This window comes from Haliotis rufescens, unplaced genomic scaffold (assembly GCF_023055435.1).
Source record: "Haliotis rufescens isolate VD_foot unplaced genomic scaffold, xgHalRufe1.0.p SCAF_52, whole genome shotgun sequence".
Taxonomy (NCBI): Eukaryota; Metazoa; Mollusca; class Gastropoda; order Lepetellida; family Haliotidae; genus Haliotis; species Haliotis rufescens.
In genome coordinates, this window is record NW_025964246.1 from 2,123,604 (window position 1) to 2,143,918 (window position 20,315).

Here is a 20,315-nt window from a genome sequence, read left to right on the forward strand (position 1 = left end):
ATGATGGAGCATGGTTTTAAGCCACTTTGCCAGTATTCCAGCAATATTGAAACCATTTGGGGAATCAAACCCAGGCCTTCTCCATGACAAGCAAATGCTTTAATCACTAGGCTACCAAACCACCCCTTAGTGGAGGGTGGTGGTTGACATGAAATGATAGCCGTCTCATTTCAGAACCTGATTATATACATTTTCTTCTAACAGGTTAGTAACATTTTCAAGTTTCAGGGAAGAATGTCCTTGGACATCAGTAACAGAAGCATGCAAGCATTTTGTTGTTGTTGCAAATGTCTGGCAGTGCTATAAAAGCTGTATGCCATGTTTAAACAGAGAATACTGATACACGTTACCGGCGCCATATTTACCCCGGTTTTGTCTGTTTCAGCTTTATGACAAGATCAACACGAAGTCCTTTAGTCCCACACGTCGACCATCCTCTGAAGCAGTACCTCGAGCCAAGGAGGTAAGGGACATGGTAACTAGCACTTCCATTGCTTAGCATGACTTCTTACAGCAGTAGCTAGAACATGTGGCTAGATTAGCAGTAGCTGTGACAAGTTGATAGATTAGCTTTGTTTGTTTGTTGTTTAATGCCCACTCAGCAATATTCCAGCTAGATGGTGGTGGTCTGTAAAGAATCAAGTCTGTATCAGACAATCTGGTGATTGACATCATGAGCATCGATGAATGCAATTGGGATACCAAGTCAGCGAGCCTGACCACCTGATCCTGTTAGTTGCCTCTTACAACAAGCATAGTTGCCTTTACGGCTTCGTACATAATGAAGTTCGAGGTCCACTCTGATTGTCTCGAGGGCACCTGTCTAGGGAATCTGCCAGTGTTGTTTGTGTCATGATATATATTCATTGTATATCACAAATAAAGAGCACTGTATATTCTGCATGATTCATCTCTGTCTTTATACTGCCAATAATGTAGATTGTGTGTGAATAGGTCAGTAGGAAAGTAGCATTTCCAACTGATGTGGCATGTATAATGGGTGTTACGGGCCTCTTCGTGTAGGTTGTGTTTCTGAGTCTCCGTCTCAAATAGAAGATAAGGAGACTTTTTACCTTACTAATAACTCTGTTTTCTTGCCTGAGATGATTTAATGTGTGTTTTTGGTTTTGAATTAGATGGCATTGTAGATGGAATGTTGTTACGTGTACTTTGTTATGTGGTGTTTGTATGGTTATGCTTCTGTTTATGTCGTTAGGACTTCACTCAGTCTCCTGTGGGGACTCAGAGTGAGTTGTATCGGGCCCTTGTGCCTTTGTTAGAATAGCTGGCTGAGATGAGGGGTGGAGAGTGCAACACGACTGTGTCATCATGACCTTTTGGGGTTGAGTATTGCTCACAATGTCTATCACTGGTTTACCTGGACTAAAGTGATTATTTATTGGCCTCTCTCTCTCTCTCTCTCCTTCCCTTTCTCTCTTTCTTTCTCCTTCCCCCTCTTTCTCCCCCTCTCTCTCCCTCTCTCCCCTCTCTATCTCTCTCCCTCTCTCTTCCTTATTCTCTATCTCTCCCCCCTCTCTCTCTCTCTTTCTCTCTCCTCTTCTCTCTTTCTCTTTCCCCTCTCTATCTCTCTCCCCTCATTCTCTCTCTCTCCCTCTCTCCTTCCCCTTCTCTCTTTCTTTTTCCTTCCCCTCTCTCCCTCTCTCCGGGGCGGTCGGGTAGCCTAGTGGTTAAAGCGTTAGCTCGTCACGCCGAAGACCCGGGTTCGATTCCCGACATGGGTACAATGTGTGAAGCCCATTTCTGGTGTCCCCCGCCGTGATATTGCTGGAATATTGCTAAAAGCGGCGTAAAACCATACTCACTCACTCACTCACTCACTCTCCCTCTCTCCCCTCATTCTCTATCTCTCTCCCCTCATTCTCTCTCTCTCTCTCTCTCCCCCTCTCCTTCCCCTTCTCTCTTTCTCTTTTTCCTTCCCCCTCTCTCTCTCTCCCCCTCTCTCCCTCATTCTCTATCTCTCCCCTCATTCTCTCTCTCTCTCTCCCCTCTCCTTCCCTTCTCTCTTTCTCTTTTTCCTTCCCCCTCTCTCCCCTCTCTCCCCTCTCTATCTCTCTCCCTCATTATCTCTCTCTCTCTCCCCTTCTCTCTTTCTCTATCTCCTTCCCCCTCTTTCTCCCCCTCTCTCCCTCTCTCCCCTCTCTATCTCTCTCCCCCATTCTCTCTCTCTCTCTCTCCTTCCCTTCTCTCTTTCTCTTTTCCCCTCCCCTCTCTTTCCCTCTCTCCCCTCTCTATCTCTCCCTCATTCTCTATCACTCCTCCCCATTCTCTCTCTCTCTCTCTCTCTCTCTCTCTCTCCCTCTCTCTTTCTCTTTTCCCTTCCCCTCTCTCTCCCTCTCTCTCGTCTCTATCTCTCTCCCTCCCTCTCTCTCGTCTCTCTCTCTCTCCCTCATTCTCTCTCTCTCTCTCTCTCTCTCTCCCTCTCTCTTTCTCTTTTCCCTTCCCCCTCTCTCTCACTCTCTCTCGTCTCTATCTCTCTCCCTCATTCTCTCTCTCTCTCTCATTCTCTCTCTCTCTCTCTCTCTCTCTCTCTCCCTCTCTCCCCTCTCTCTCTTTCTCTTTCTCCTTCCCCCTCTTTCTCCCCCTCTCCCCCTCTCTCCCCTCTCTCTCTCTCTCCCTCTCTCCCCTCTCTATCTCTCCCTCATTCTCTATCACTCCTCCCCATTCTCTCTCTCTCTCTCTCTCCCTCTCTCTCTCCCTCTCTCTTTCTCTTTTCCCTTCCCCCTCTCTCTCCCTCTCTCTCGTCTCTATCTCTCTCCCTCATTCTCTCTCTCTCTCTCTCCCTCTCTCTTTCTCTTTTCCCTTCCCCCTCTCTCTCCCTCTCTCTCGTCTCTATCTCTCTCCCTCATTCTCTATCTCTCTCTCTCTCTCTCCCTCATTATCTCTCTCTCTCTCCCCTTCTCTCTTTCTCTTTCTCCTTCCCCCTCTTTCTCCCCCTCTCTCCCTCTCTCCCCTCTCTATCTCTCTCCCCCATTCTCTCTCTCTCTCTCCTTCCCTTCTCTCTTTCTCTTTTCCCCTCCCCTCTCTCTCCCTCTCTCTCGTCTCTATCTCTCCCCCATTCTCTCTCTCTCTCTCTCCCTCATTATCTCTCTCTCTCTCCCCTTCTCTCTTTCTCTTTCTCCTTCCCCCTCTTTCTCTCCCTCTCTCCCTCTCTCCCCTCTCTATCTCTCTCCCCCATTCTCTCTCTCTCTCTCCTTCCCTTCTCTCTTTCTCTTTTCCCCTCCCCTCTCTCTCCCTCTCTCTCGTCTCTATCTCTCCCCCATTCTCTCTCTCCCTCATTATCTCTCTCTCTCTCCCCTTCTCTCTTTCTCTTTCTCCTTCCCCCTCTTTCTCCCCCTCTCTCCCTCTCTCCCCTCTCTATCTCTCTCCCCCATTCTCTCTCTCTCTCTCCTTCCCTTCTCTCTTTCTCTTTTCCCCTCCCCTCTCTCTCCCTCTCTCTCGTCTCTATCTCTCCCCCATTCTCTCTCTCTCTCTCTCCCTCATTATCTCTCTCTCTCTCCCCTTCTCTCTTTCTCTTTCTCCTTCCCCCTCTTTCTCCCCCTCTCTCGTCTCTATCTCTCTCCCTCATTCTCTCTCTCTCTCTCTCTCTCCCTCTCTCTTTCTCTTTTCCCTTCCCCCTCTCTCTCCCTCTCTCTCGTCTCTATCTCTCTCCCTCATTCTCTCTCTCTCTCTCTCGTCTCTATCTCTCTCTCTCTCTCCCCTTCTCTCTTTCTCTTTCTCCTTCCCCCTCTTTCTCCCCCTCTCTCGTCTCTATCTCTCTCCCTCATTCTCTCTCTCTCTCTCTCTCCCTCTCTCTTTCTCTTTTCCCTTCCCCCTCTCTCTCCCTCTCTCTCGTCTCTATCTCTCTCCCTCATTCTCTCTCTCTCTCTCTCTCTCTCTCCCTCTCTCTTTCTCTTTTCCCTTCCCCCTCTCTCTCCCTCTCTCTCGTCTCTATCTCTCTCCCCCTCTCTCCCCTCTCTCTCTCTCCCTCTCTCCCCTCTCTCTCTTTCTCTTTCTCCTTCCCCCTCTTTCTCCCCCTCTCCCCCTCTCTCCCCTCTCTCTCTCTCTCCCTCTCTCCCCTCTCTATCTCTCTCCCTCTCTCCCCTCTCTCTTTCTCTTTCTCCTTCCCCCTCTTTCTCCCCCTCTCCCCCTCTCTCCCCTCTCTCTCTCTCTCCCTCTCTCCCCTCTCTATCTCTTTTCCCTTCCCCCTCTCTCTCCCTCTCTCCCGTCTCTATCTCTCTCCCTCATTCTCTATCTCTCTCTCTCTTCCCCCTCTCTCCCGTCTCTATCTCTCTCCCTCTCTCTCTCTCTCTCTCTCTCTCTCTTCCCCCTCTCTCCCCTCTCTATCTCTCTCCCTCTTTCTCTCTCTCTCTCCCTCTTTCCTTCCCCTTCTTTCTCTTTTTCCTTCTCCCTCTCTCCCTCATTCTCTATCTCTCTCCCCTCATTCTCTATCTCTCTCCCCCATTCTCTCTCATCTCTTCTCTTCTCCCTCCCTCTCTCTCTCTCTCTCTCTCTCTCTCTCTCTCTCTCTCTCTCTCTCTCCATTCATTCTCTACAAACAAGTAAATGATTTGTTATGGCTCAAATGTTTTGCATACAATCTTTGTGTCATATTCTGTACATATATTTGCCATACATTACGCCCACCTGGTCCATTCCACCTGATAGATCTCTGTCTATATATACTGCCAAGAATTTAGATTGCATGTGAAGAGGTCAGCAAGAAGATAGCATTTCCAAGTTATCAGGCATGTGTAATGTCTTTGCGATTTACTTCCACCACTTCTGCCGTTACCACCTCCGTCTCACGCCAGACAAGTGCGAGTAGAAACTGTGGGAAACACCCAGCAAAACCACATTATTTTGGTGTCAGCCAAGCTCCATTGCCTAATTATTTTTATGATAATCAATAACGATGGCTAGCAACTTGGCGGCAGTGTATGCAATATCTTCGTGATGTGTCGCCCTGCGTCGGAGAATAATTGCCAACTTGAACTTGAAGCAAAGAAAACAGTTCTATCGGAATCTGAAAACACTTGCGGTATTGCTTCATGGGAGGACGATGATCAGCGAGGAGAAGGGAGAGGGATCTATGTGTTTAATTACAAACCTTAATAATTGATGAACTTGGAAGGGGAAAGTCTTTGAACTTGAATATGTGCCTGTTTATTATTTATACAGAGGGGATTGTGAAGGTGTTGTTTCGACACACTTTGGTTGCGAAGGTTAACACTTTTTTAAGTAAGCATTATCACGTTTACTGTTTATCATTTCCACCATTTATTTCAAAGGCAACCTTTGTTCTTTTGAAAACAAAATGTTGAACGTAGTTCTTATTTTATATCTGGAAAGTAAATTTTGGATAGACTGTTAAAGTGTTTTTGTATTTTTGAGGTAGAAGTTCACTTCACATACCTTATTATATCATAATAAGTCTTGGATGGGGGCACGGATGGCCCAGTCTTCTAATTCATCGCAATTCACTGGGTTCGAATACAAGTTTTTGCCCATTATGTTTCTAGGGTCTGTCAGCACCATTCCTGTGCTGGTACCTGCTCCACAAAGCGATCTTAGCTCTACGACTGTCGTAAGTCAGTGTTAAAGAATGGGAGTTATGACCAACTTAGCGCTACAACTGTCATAAGTCAGTGATAAAGAATGGGAGTTACGACCAACTTAGCGCTATGACTGTCATAAGTCAGTGATAAAGAATGGGAGTTACGACCCACTTAGCGCTAAGTGGTACACATCAGATCTGCATCACTTGGGTTTCCTCCCATTTTCACATTGACGAGTGATCTGACTGGAATAGGGGGCACAGGTGGCCCAGTCGTCTAAGGCGCCGCGATTCGCTGTGCAGAGTTGCGTCCCTTGGGCACGCCAGAAACCTATGATTGTGGGTTCGAATCCCGGTTTGCCCCGATTATGTTTCTAGGTTTGTCAGCACCATACCCGTGCTCGTGGGTTTCACCAAAGTGGTAAACGTCTGAGACCTGCATCACTTCGGGCTTTCCTCCCACATTAAACTGACACGCCGTGATATGACTGGAATACTGTTAAAAGCAGCGTTAACCCCAACTCACTCACTCACTCAAACTGGAATACTGTTAAAAGAGGTGTTATAGCCAACTCACTCACTTACTTAAGTCAGTCACAGTTACAAAAATGAACTAATGTTGTTTGAATGTTATGTTAGCAAACATTCATCCAGAAAAAAAAAATTGGTAAAAAAGTTTCTGAAATTAAAAATATCACCATTGTCAACAATAGGCAAAGTTAAGCGCTGATGATTTGGCTGAAATAAGCTCACGATCATAATCTTCGACACAAAGCTCCAGTTCAATCGCTGCATTTTGATTGAGCGAAAACCTTAATTCCTCATCTAAAAAATGTGCCATAATTAAGCCTGAACCCATATGAACTTCCTATTCCCCCCAAATGGCAGTGCTCAGAATTCCTTGGACAATGATGGTAATGTTTTTTCCGTGTTTGAAGAATATTTGTTCAATTTATTAAAGAACGATAAACAAAACTGTCAATTCATGTCACAAATCAAGGCCATGCCTTTTCCGATACATCCATCTTTATTCGGTGCTTCAAATCCCGGCTTTGTGTTTTCTGAAAAAAATATTATTTAGATTTATATTTTTACAATATTTCTTTAAAAATAGAGGAAATTGTGTTTTTCTTATCCAATAACATGTCATCACATTGAGAGACCTGCGAAGTTGAAATTTTCATGAGGGGTGCTGGTCACGAGATGTTTTAAACATATTGTTTTTTACAAAAAAAGTTTAAGATTTTATTTTTTTTGCATGATATTCAAGATCCTTACTCTGGAAAAAATAGTGTCATTGAGGCGGACTGAAAGTAGTTCCCGAACTTCAGTGAAATATCAATGTTATATTTGGAGATATAGGATTTCATCACCAAATACCAAAAAAAAAATATTTTTAGGATTTGACTGAAATCAGCACATTGGGAAACAGCAGCGTTGTACATAGTGAATACCGTATCCGACGTAATAAGCGCCCAGGGCGCTCTCAAAATTAGAAATAGGGGTCTCTTATTAGATTATTATTTTGGTGAAAAAAAAAGAGTTGAAAGATAAATTTTGTGGTTTATGCTGACAGCCTGAAATGTTTATATACGTGAGATATATTTTTCCAGAACTTAAATGCCCATAATTAAGGGTGCATATAACACACGAGTGCGTATAATACGCGAATAAATAAGTGTTGTGTACATTGATCAATCGGAAGGGGTGCTAATTGGTATTGTTCACTAGCCAATATATTGGCAAATATCGCAGTGGGCGCTTATTAGAGCGGGGCACTTATTACGTCGAATACGGCATGTTGTGGATGTGAGAGAGACTTCTGGGAAGCGGTGCCTCCGGGGAGAGTGTGAGAGTTGGATTCATTATAAAGTAGATGGCTTCGTCTCACGGTCCCCGTATATCATGGTGCATCCAATTAGTTCACACCTCATCATTTCTTGTTTCAGTATATTGATGTTTTTGTCTCACTTAAGTGGAATACTGGTTGACAGTCCAGGAAATGCATGATAAATCTTGTCATTTTCTGGGGGATTTTTTGTGTAGGTTTAGTCTTTCTTCATTTCTTGAGGAGACAGGACTAATACAGTGGTGTTTGTAAACCCAGCAGTTTGCTATGCAGAGTTGCCTCCCTGGCTGTATCAGGATCTGCTGATAGTGGCATACCAGGATCCGCTGTTAGGGGTGTTCCAAGAGGTGTCAGAGATTGGACATTTTAGAATTGATGTATCATTATGTATCAGTGTGTCGATTAATAATAAAATTAATAATTCTGTGTGATATGTAGATATTCTAAATATGAACTAAGGCTAATCCATTAAATGTTTTTATTTTACTTCTTATGGTAGTCTTAATAAGTGTAAACATGTCTGTGGACAGGAATGATTGATTTAGTGTTAAGATTACCTCTACATTGATATCGTGATACCTGTGTTTGTGAGCGTCACTTAAGTGTATGATTGATTGATTGATTGCTTGTTGTTAAACACCGCACTCAGCAATATTCCAGCTATATGACGGCGGTCTTAAAATAATCGTGTCTGGACCAGACAATCCAGTGCTTGACATCATGAGCATCAATCCGAGCAATTGGGATACGATGACATACATCAACCAAGTCAGCGAGCATAGTCACCTTTTACTGCAAGCATTGGTTGCTGAAGACCTTTTCTGACCATATCTTCACGGGTCAAAGTGTATGGCGTGGCACCTCCGGTTTGCGTTTCTCATTGAGCTGACCATCCACGAATTCTAAACGAGCTTCCGTGTAATACCAATTTTTAAAAAACAGTGAATAGTTCTGGTGTCTGATGCGTTTCATAAAATTGGTATTACACAGGAGCGAGTTTTGTATTTTATCTATTACTTGCCTTTTATAAAAAAAATTTAAACCTCTGAGACCTGCATCACTTCAGGCTTTCCTCCCACATTAAGCTGACACGCTGTGATATAACTGTAATGCTGTTAAAAGCGGCGTTAAACCCAACTCACTCACTCACTCAATTAACAGTAATAATCAGTGTAAAAAGTAGAGCTGACCAGGCCCAGTGGCAGACATCTTCCCAAGGCAAGAGAGTTAACTGTCTTGAAAAGTCCAGTTTCCATCCTTGCCGAACTAGGCTGGAATTACTTGGCTCGATCGTAGCACCACCAGTGGCTATTACCAGTTATGTCCCTTCTAAGCCTCTCCTATGGACCAATCAGATTCCACCTCTCGTATCACTTGCGTTTGCTTCACACAAAATGGTGGTGCCCGGTCAAGATGATCTGATCAATAAACAAGATCTATATTGTCATAAAACGGGTCTTACATCGTGAAATGCATCAAATCACGTGAGCACCTTGATTAAAAACATGAAAAGATTTGGAAAATATCTAGTTGGCGATGCAGATGCTTTGCAAATCCTGCAATCGACCGAAATCTGCACGACTGTTTATGAACCGGATTTCAATTTCAGTGTGCGATTTTGATTGGACTATGCATTGACTCGTGAGTCCAGCCAAAATGTAACTCCATAATACCAGCCTAGTTCAGCAAGGGTGGAAACTGGACTTTTATAGTCAGTTAACTCTCTTGCCTCGGGAAGATGGTGGCAGAAAGATTACTGATGTCATTTGATTGTAATGTCATGGCATCTGATGATGTCACAATGGCCTGCAAAGCATTGTCATGCATTTTCATTGAAGCTTAAGTCTCATAGGAGATACCTCTTGATCTCACCCAAGCCATATCTCCTGTGGTAGCCTGTTTGGGATGATAAATATATGCTTGCTCTGACCATGTGGCATAGACTCAGGGATTTTATGAATCTTCACTCACTTGGTATCACTGAGGCCTGATGTCATGTATAGGATGTGTATTTTTTAAACACTGACCATGGGCCCATCTTAGCATCTATGTTTCTGTTACAAACTGTACTAAATGAGTGTGTGATGCCCTCAAATGGGTATTATTCTGCCCTTGAATCTCCCTTAGAAGGACCTGTGAAGATCTGGGTCAGAATAGGTCTTGAGCAACCCATGCTTGCCGTAAAAGGCGACTATGCTTGTCGTAAGAGGCGACTAATGGGATCGGGTGGTCAGGCTCGCTGACTTGGTTGTTGCATGTCATCATATCCCAATTGCATGGATTGAAGCTCGTGATGTCAAGCACTGGATTGTCTGGTCCAGACTCGATTATTTTACAGACCGTTGTCATACAGCTGGAATATTGCTGAGTGCGGCGTTACACAACAAACCAACCGACCAACCCAAAGAAGGAGCCAAGCTTGCATGTTCTGTTACACAGAATAATAGTGGGTGTGACTCGTCTGTGACTTAACGATCGACTTACAAAATACGCTGACGATGCATAATTGAATCGGATCCGACCGCTTGTCTGGTACTTAAGTTGTTCGCAAGCAGTGACTTCTGTCTAGACACAAACAGGAAACTGGCACGAGATAGCGCACAATCAGGTCAGGCTTCATATAAAGGATTTCTTCTTTTATCAGTTTTGTTTGGTAATTATGTGATACAAATCTTAACAGGTGTGTCTAGGTATCACTAGAGCCCAGACGTTTTTGTTTTATTTTAGGAAAAATCGTGAAGCACTTTCACAGTGCAATGTAGTTCTACATCTTGTGTAAGTCTATGTTTTAGTGTGGACTTAAATAACCCCGGTGGAGATTGTTCTGTGCAGGAGAACGCCTATCAGTTAGTGAGAATGTTATTTTCAAATCTCCTTGAAAGAAGGATCTTAATAGCTGCCATGTGCTCCCAATTTGAAGCTGGTGTTAATCGATTTTAGGCAGTATGTGAGTTTGCATATAGTGGAAGGTATTAGTGAGTGAGTGAGTTGGGTTTAACGCCGCTTTTAACAGTATTCCAGTTATATCGCAGCGTGTCAGCTTAATGTGGGGGGAAAGCCCGAAGTGATGCAGGTCTCAGACGTTTACCACTTCGGTGAAACCCACGAGCACGGGTATGGTGCTGACAAACCTAGAAACATAATCGGGGCGAACTGGGATTAGAACCCACAATCATAGGTTTCTGGCGTGCCCAAGGGACACAACTCTGCACAGCGATTCGCGGTGCCTTAGACGACTGGGCCCCCCGTGCCCCCTGGAAGGTATTAATGCTTGCAGATCCAGACAATTTATACAAAAAAACAAACAAATCACCTTTATTGTGTTTAATGTTGTGAAATGCTAAAACAAATTCAACAACTTCACCCCAGCACATCAGGAACTCTTCACATTCAATAGTTTATTGGCGGGATCGGGTGGTCAGACTCGCTGATTTGGTGATGCATGTCATCGTACCCCTATTGCGTAGATCGATGGTCATGATATCAATCACTGGATTGTGTGGTCCAGACTCGATTATTTACAGACCGCCGTCATATGGCTGGAATATTGCATTGGGTGTAGTTTGGTACAAAAGGTAGTTCGTGTAGATAAGGGACTTGTTTCTTTATAATGGAGACTCCTTGAAGAATCGACCGCCTCCGTGGTCTAGTGGTAGAGCGTCCGCCCGGAGAGCGGAAGGTCCGGGGTTCCATCCCCGACCGCGTCATACCAAGAGACGTTGAAAGATTGTATTTGTTGTTACCCTGTCTGGCGCTCGGCATTAAGGGGCTAAAACAAGGACTGGTCGGCTCGGAGTCAGTATACTGTGTCTGAGTGGGGTATTCATGTTAAACTGCGACATGGTATCTCAGTGAGCTAGCACTATAAATCGGCATCAGTGTGGACTAGTACAAGCAGCCACACACACTGCATGTCGCTGTAGAAGTGCAATAATCTTGGATGCGACGTTAATTCCATTTCACCTCACCTCACCTCACCTCACCTCACCTCACCTCACCTCACCACTATTGTCCTCTCAGGCTCAGTGACTCATGGCGTGTCACCAAGTGGATTGTTGAAGACTTAATTATTTATAGGCAACCTTGATAAAACAGTTTTGTGTTGAAAAACAAACAAAACAATACACACAAGAAACTTTTCAAAGTGAATGAGGGGATCAGGTTTTCTGCTGGTTTCCATGAAGTGACACCAAGATTGAGTGTCTCCAAACTACTTTAGACATATTTCAGTTGCATAATGCAGATTGTGTCAGTTTAATATGGGAGGAGAGCCCAGACTGAAGTCTACACACCGTGGGGGGGACGGGTGGCCCAGTTGACTAAGGCACTGCAATTCGCTGTGCAGAGTTGCGTCCCTTGGGCACGCCAGAAACCCATGATTGCAGGTTCGAATCCCGGTTTGCCCCAATTATGTTTCTAGGTTTGTCAGCACCATACCCCTGCTCGTGGGTTTCACCGAAGTGGTAAACGTCTGAGTCCTTTCACTTCGGGCTTTCCTCCCACATTAAGCTGACACGCCGTGATATGACTGGAATACTGTTAAAAGCGGCGTTAATCTCAACTCACTCTCACTCACTCCAAATGGAGTGAAACCAAATACACTGTCACATTCTGGGAGAGATTTTATAAATGCTTCCATCAATTTCTGAGTTTTCACTCTGTATCTTTACCGCCAGAGCTCTTTTTGTGAAGTATTTGCTGTAACATGCTGCTTGAGGGCTTTGAAATTTGATAAAGGAGGATGCTTATTAAATCATACACGAGTTCAGTTTGTTGACATTGATCACGTGGAAGTGAACAAACTCAGTTCAAACATCGATGAAGATAAAACATTTTTTAAATAGTAGTTACTAGGCAATTGTGGTCTCTTTCACACTGCAGTTTTCTGTAAGAAATCGGTAATGTACATGACAAAATACAGCCTCATGTAAATATTTGGTCTTATGTACATGTTGTACTATTAAGTATTTTATGAGTGCTTCTAGCAATGTCGGGGGCACGTATTGGACCTGGGCTTCTAGCTAGATCGGGGGCACTTATTAGAGCAGGATGCGTTATACATTGAATACGGTATTTGTTGTTACTTTGTCTAATGTATATATTGTACTACTAAGTATTTTATGAGTGCTTCTAGCAATGTCGGGGGCACATATTGGAGAAGGGCACGTCATACATCGAATACAGTATTTGTTGTTACTATGAAGTATTTTATGAGTGCTAGATTGGGGGCACATAGTTGAGCAGGGCACGTCATATATCGAATACAGTATTTGTTGTTACTATGAAGTATTTTATGAGTGCTAGATTGGGGGCACATAATTGAGCAGGGCACGTCATACATGGAATACGGTATTTGTTGTTACTATGAAGTATTTTATGAGTGCTAGACTGGGGGCACATAGTTGAGCAGGGCACGTCATACATCTAATACGGTATTCGTTTTTACTGTATTGGGGCACGTATTTGAGCAGAGCGCATATTACATCAGATACGGTATTTGCTGCTACAGTGAAGTATTTTATGACTGCTTCTAGGTGGAACGGGGGGCACGTATTTGAGCAGAGCGCATATTACATCAGATATGGTATTTGCTGCAACAGTGAAGTATTTTATGAGTGCTTCTAGGTAGAACGGGGGCACTTATTGGAGCAGAGCGCATATTACATCAGATATGGTATTTGCTGCAACAGTGAAGTATTTTATGACTGCTTCTAGGTAGAACGGGGGCACGTATTGGAGCAGAGCGCATATTACAACAGATATGGTATTTGCTGCTGCAGTGAAGTATTTTATGAGTGCTTCGAGCTAAGATGCTGTTCTGCTGTTACAGGTGCTGCGCCTGCTGCAGGACTCCTCCGACACCTATGCATCTGAATGTAACGAGTTGAAACAGCTCCTGCATCAGCCCCACCTAATGGTGAGTACATAGCCAATCACAGACAGCCACTGTTTGACTGACAAATACCTTTATCCAATCACATGGAGTTGTCAATTGATTGTCATGCACACATACGATTTTCAGAGTGGGTTGGTCAGACCATGGTGGTACACACAGAGAAAAAGACCTGCGGCCAGGTGTGTCAAAGATCATGGGATCTTCATATGCATACATGGCACTCACTTTTCAGAAATGCGTCCCATACAATCTTTAATACATCTGTGTCTAGTTCTCTATGTCCTAGACTGTCAGTTTGTCTTTAGATACATTACTTGTTGAGACGTTTACAGGAAATCGTTTTTTTGCTATTTGTTTTCACAAAATATTCTTCGTTTATAAGAACGGGGAGCAAAATTATTTCGGTCAGCCGATATCGTTTATGTTTGATGTTAGTGTGGCTCAGTCATTTAATTGTCTTTTTTTCAGTCAAAATTTAATATTGAAAATCTGTATTTGATTGAAAATATAAATTTTTGGCAGAAATAAATTTCAAATCTGCCCGGATAACATTTTATTACTTTTTTTTATTTTTTGTCTCTTGCCATTGTCATTCCATGTTTACCAGGAAAATTTGAAACAATAAATTGAGACAATCGGGCCTATGAACAGTGATTTTTGCAAACCTCTCCATCAGTTTGCTGTGAGCAGTGAGGCTTATTTATAAGTTTGTAAGACAACTGATTGTCTGGAGCCCCCTGAGGGATGTGCATATAGAATTAGTGGTCAGTGTACCAACACCTGAGGCAAACACATATGAGATTAGTGGTGCAGCTAGTATCACCTGCAGCATGCAATTGCAAGATTCCCCACACCTAGGTGTCCCTGTTATTTTCGTGTACATGAAACATTCATTGTGTGATGGACCCATGAAGATACAGGTAGAATAGGTCTTCAGCATCCCAGGCTTGCCGTAAAAGGCGACTATGCTTGTCGTAAGAGGCAACTAACGAGATCAGGTGGTCAGACTCGCTGACTTGTTTCATGCATGTCATCGATCCCAATTGCGTGGATCGATGCTCATGATATTAACCACTGGATTGTCTGGTCCGGACTGAATTATTTACAGTCCGCCGTCATATAGCTGGAATATTGCTGAGTGCGGCGTTAAACAACAAACCAACCAACCAAATCATTGTGGGATGTATAAGCTGCCGCCAGACTACACACATTACAAATCCGTTGTGTCAGATAGGAAGCGTGAGCTGTTGATATTGACCAGCTGAAATGTCTGTAAGACAACTGATTACAGAGTGTCTGGATCCTCTGAGGGATGTGGGTATAGATTTAGTGGTAAGGATACCACCACCTGAACAAGACGTACATGAGATTAGTGGTACAGCTAGTATCACCTGAAGCGTGTGGTTGCAGGATTAGTTGTATGAAAGCAGCACCTGATCCCGCATAATCTTAAGTTGTTCTGGCTTCATGGCCCATGTGATTAAGATGTGTTGGTATGCCTCCAGACACTGTGAAGAATGTTTATCTGTAACAGGACATCAAGGCTGCGATTTTACAGACTATAGTAATAGTGATTACCGTATTTGACGTAATAAGCGCCCATGGCACTCTCAAAATTAGAAATAGGGCTCTTATTAGAATATAATTTTTGTGAAAAAAAAAAAGAGTTGAAAGATCGTAAATTTTGTGGTTTTTGCTGACAGCCTGAAATGATACAAAAGAAAAGTCTGTGCGTATTATACACGACAGATATATTTTCCAGAATTTAATTGCCCATAATTAAGGGTGCATATAACACACGAGTATGTATTATTCATGAATAAATAAGTGTACATTAATCAAAATCGAAAGGGGTGCTAATTTGGATTGATCACTAGCCAATATATTAGCAAATATCGCCATGGGCGCTTATTACGTCGAATACGGTATGTTTATATTACAGCTAACCCACATTCCCTTATTTGTGATATATGTGACCCACCATGATAGAAGGGACCTTAGGGTGCTAGGACACAATTTAGATATGATGTTGTACTTTCTTCAGTGAAGATCGATATGTGTGTTCTTGTATCTCTGTAATAAATATGAATTGAAGCTTGTGAATCATATTTTTGTGTTCTGAAGGAACTGTAGTTTTAAAATAAAATTGTGATTTGTCACCCATCAGGCCCCGTAACTCATGGTTGCTCACATATTATGATGTCAATCCATTTATGACAAACTCTGTGAGCTTTTTTTAGCTTTTACCCTGACTGGGGCACAGCCTGGGTTTTACGCAACACGCAAATGTGTCCAGTACGCACAAATGTAGAGAATGGACGCAGAAAAAATATACTGCGTCACAGGACACACCGACATGGGTACAATGTGTGAAGCCCATTTCTGGTGTCCCCCGCCGTGATATTGCTGAAATATTGCTAAAAGCGGCGTAAAACCATACTCACTCACTCACTCACAGGACACACAAGAATATTCATGTACCTACAGCACATCAAGAGCAGTTCTGGGGGTCTGTCATTTCACCCATCAATGACCACTGTCCACGTGATCATTGATTTATTCCAGGTTCTGAAGTAATTATCTAAATGTACAGTACGCTACACCCTGTCAAAGCTTGACAGGTCCCTCATATTTCCTGCAATGACCCTTAAAATGAGTTATTGGGAGTCCCCAAGACCCCCACTTTTGTTAGTCAAGGTTAAATCCTGGGTGAGGTGGTTACAGGCGGGATTGTGTCATAGAAACACACCGGTGGGGGTCATTTTTCTTGCAGTCAGCCATATCACTGCCTGGCCATTTACGATATTGCTTACTTTGCCATAAAACTACATTCACTTACTCCCTTGACGATAAAAGGAATTACTGTAAGGGTCAAGGCCAAATATTCTGAGACATCGCAACTTGGTCTGCAGATTGGTGAGAGTGAGTCGGGTTTAACGCCACTTTTAACATTAATCCAGTTATATCGCGGCATGTCAGCTTGATGTGCCACCCTGCAGATTGGTAAACTTGAGGCATGCCGGGATTCATTTGTCAAGGATTCGGATCCCAAAACTGATTATAGTTCACAGTAAAACCCAACTCACAAATTCACACACCCATTGCTGAAAACTTTCATATTGAAGCCAGAGCAGTTCAGTTGCTTTGTCTGGGAGTCCCATGATGATGATGCAAACATCAGCGTGGATCTCCGATTGACAAATGGTATTGTTGGCCTCCGGAATCCTGCATCTACGTGGCAATTATGTAGAATTACAAACTAGAATTGTCATGAAAATCCATTTTCGTCCCAATATCTGTATTGTACCACTCACAAAATCATAAATGTTCTCTAACAACTGCAGAGTCAGAATGAATAGCATAGCTGTCTGTTCTGTGGCCAAGAAATTGTCTTGTATAGTCCGATTTCCAGTTTGCGCTAAGGTTGAAAGAGTGGTCTCCCTTGCTGAAAGATAATCAATGGCTCTCCTCTGAGAGAGATTCACACAACTGCACGGTCATAAGAGAGTACAACTAAGGGGCAGTAACTCTTGTCACTTTAGGTGCCTGAATCTGGCATTGACTTGTAGATATGGAATCTGCGTATGATGAACTGTACTTAACTATAATTGAAGTAGTTAGAGCCCTTCTAATAACGACCCTGAATTATCGTGATTATTGAATGTGTGATCCGGGCTGAGGCTGGGATGGGTAACTCGGGGTCTCGGGTCGGGTGGGTACTGAGCAGGACCCGGGTACCCACAGGGATACCCGGACCTGTGGTTAGTCACTTGATATACCGTATTTGATATAATAAGTGCCAAGGGCGCTCTCAAAATTAGAAATTGAGCTCTTATTAGAATATTATTTTGGTGAAATTCAACAGAGTTGAAAGATCGTGGTTTATGCCGACAGCCTGAAATGTTTATATACGACAGATATATTTTTCAGAATTTAATGTCCCATAAATAAGGATGCATGTAACACACGTATTATACACTAATAAATAAGTCTTGTGTACATTGATCAATCAGAAGGGGTGCTAATTGGGATTGTTCACTAACCAATATATTAGCAAATATCTCCGTGGGCGCTTATTAGAGCGAGGCGCTTATTACGTCGAATAAGGTATTGTTTAATGACAATAGCAAGCAAACTCGATGGTAACTATACAAGTCACTAATGTAGGCATTTCTTTCTGACTATGCACCCATTCCTTGTGACTTGTATATGTTTGAATAAAGATAAAGTTTCAGTTAACTTCAGTGTACGCATGACCAGATCTTTAGACCTACAGCGGATATCCAAGTAGAGTCGGGTTATAGGGGCTCAGGTCGCTGGTAGTACATTTGAACTCTACCCAGCCCTATAGTCCAAACTCCTCACAGCGATAGTCCCTTTGCGGAGCTCTCTATACTATGGCTGCCACCAGTCAAAACTCCCCACTGTGATAGGTGGCCCCAACCGTGCATAGTGTTGAACTCGCAACCGAATGATCGTTATGTTTACAAACAAGTGACGACTGTCGTGACGCCGAATACACTTACCGCTGATAAATTACTGTCTTTGTTTGTCAATTTGAATTTCTATTTCATTAAAAGTATCATGTTATTGATATAGTAAGAATGTAAAGTAGAAGTTGGTTGATTTTCCGTTAGTCTGCAATCTCGAACCAATCTGATTATTAGAACAACAAAGTAAATTCATCTGGAAAACATGGTCAGTCGTAAACCTTTTCAAAATGAAATATGATGGCATTCCCAAAGACATAAACAAAAGTATGAACATTACTACATTTGGGGTGAGAGGGCAAATTTCAAGATGTAATAGCCGCGCCCAATCTGGTGGCAGCGATGTTACCGAGAGTGTAACGAAGGTGTCACGCGCTGGGAAGGAGCTTGCCCTATAAACCTGACTTATTCAACTGTATTTTGTCCCTCATCAGAAGGGCAAGTTTGAGACCAGTATTGAAATTTAAGCAAGAGTATAAAAATAAGTGTCAAACCATTATCTTGCTAATGTATTTGTTGCCACGGTAACTAAAGGCAACTCAAGTTCGTTAGATTGGCAACGTTTGATGTGTCAGTACAATATATGTTTGTTTACACTATCCAAGAGGCATGTAATATCTGTCACAGTTATTAGTAGACTTGTGATATTGGATCAATTTTAGTGTCCTTGATTTTTAAAAATTGGATATTTTTTCATCAACGTACAAAGAATATGACACATCAAGTACTTATGAATGAATTAATTCCTGTATTGATTATCCAGTATTTGTATTTATGATCTGAAATAAAGCAGTGAAAGAAAAGAGACAAATGGTTTTAAGGCTTTCAAGGGCCCCCTCTTTCTCTCTTTCTCTTTTTCTCTTTTCTCTCTTCCTCTCTCTCTCTTTCCAACCTCTCTCTCTCCCCTCTCTCTTTCTTCCCTCTCTCTTTCTTCTCTCTCTTTTTTCTCCTCTCTTTTCTCTCTCTCTCTCTCTCTCTTTCTTCTCTCTTTTTTCTCCTCTCTTTTCTCTCTCTCTCTCTCTCTTCCTCTCCTCTCTTTTTCTCCTCTCCCCTTTTCTCTCCCCTTCTCTCTCTGTCTCTGTCCCTCTCTCTCTCTCTCTCTCTCTCTCTCTCTCTCTCTCTCATGACTTGGCTAATAGTATCTGTCCCCTAGGAAACATGGTACAGGAGGAAGAAGATCATTTTGTAACATTTAGCATTTTTCTTACGTCAATAGCAATTTGACAGCAATAGAAACTAAACTTCAACACACTTCCAATTTTGTAGCTACTGCCACCGTAACAACTACTGACACTATCAATCCCAATTTCTTTCAACTAATCCTATTATCCTTAAGGGGGGGGAGGGGGTTGTAAATTTACAACCCCCTTAAAAAATCTATTTTAAGCAAGCACAGCATGAATAATTCACAAATAATATGTTTTTGTAAATTCCGATTTTGGGGTTGGATGTTTGGGGAATAGTTATTTTCCAACAGTATGGTATGTGACAGATTAGTCGAGACTAACAAGGTCTGCGTCACTCTCTGTTGTGTCTATGCCAGCACCCCCTGGTGACCTGCTTGCCTGTAACCTTTACGCCACTGGGAATATGATGTTGTATTCCACTCTGACCTTCCAACACTACACTTGGTTAAGTTGGTCATGGTTGGGAGGAAACACTGTCAAATGTTTCGTGCGTGTTGCAAAATGAGCACTTTTGCTCAATCCCTTTGACAATAATGAACATAAATATGTTTAAAAAAATGTTAAAATGTGCTCTGTTGGATGGAGTCTGGTTTATTGTCAGAAGAATTAAGAATAAATAAAAGATTTCTTTTTTATTATTTTTCAACGGGGAGGATGTTTTTGCTTTTATGTTACTTTAAATTGACAGTCTCCTTTCATGTCCATCGGGTCGGGTAGCCTAGTGGTTAAAGCGTTCACTCGTCATGCAGAAGACCCAGGTTCGATTCCCGACATGGGTACAATGTGTGAAGCCCATTTCTGGTGTCCCCCGCCGTGATATTGCTGGAATATTGCTAAAAGCGGCGCAAAACCATACTTACTCACTCACTCACTCATGCACTTCATGTCCATTTCCAACTTGCGACAAACATGTGTTTTTCATTGTATGGGGAGGTACAGCCGTTGAGTATTTGTTTGTTTGTTGGTCTCTCAGCAATATTCCAGCTTTATGACTGAGGTCTGTAAATAATCAAATCTGGACCAAAAAATCCAGGGATTGACATGAGCATCAATCTATGCAATTGGGAAACAGTGGTATGCATCAATCAAGGCACTGAGTCTGACCACCCGATCCCGTTTGTTGCCTCTTATGACAAGCATGGGTTGCTGAATATCGATTCTAACCGGGATCTTCATTGGTGGTCATTGTACAAATTGGTAAGGTATAGAAGCTACTTCTAAAGGAAGTCCATGTCAAATTGCCTGACTGTTGTGTGTTTTCCTAAAGTGTAGGGACTTCAAGTCATTCAGTCACTCACTCCACCCTCTCCACTCCACTCTTGGGTGGTGGGGTAGCCTA

At 42.8% G+C, this 20,315-nt stretch overlaps 1 protein-coding gene across 13 annotated transcripts in view; it reads left to right on the forward strand.

Moving 5' to 3' along the window:
- LOC124124053 (peripheral plasma membrane protein CASK-like) overlaps positions 1-20,315 on the forward strand; it is a 507,943-nt gene that overhangs the window by 416,339 nt on the left and 71,289 nt on the right. For 9 of the 13 annotated variants that reach the window (XM_048384960.1, XM_048384957.1, XM_048384959.1 and 6 more), the window contains 2 exons: positions 386-475; positions 13,234-13,320. In XM_048384960.1, coding sequence (XP_048240917.1) covers positions 386-475; positions 13,234-13,320 — 177 coding nt within the window. The remainder of the gene's footprint in view (positions 1-385; positions 476-13,233; positions 13,321-20,315) is intronic. The other 4 variants (XM_048384958.1, XM_048384954.1, XM_048384952.1 and 1 more) reach the window with 1 other exon arrangement.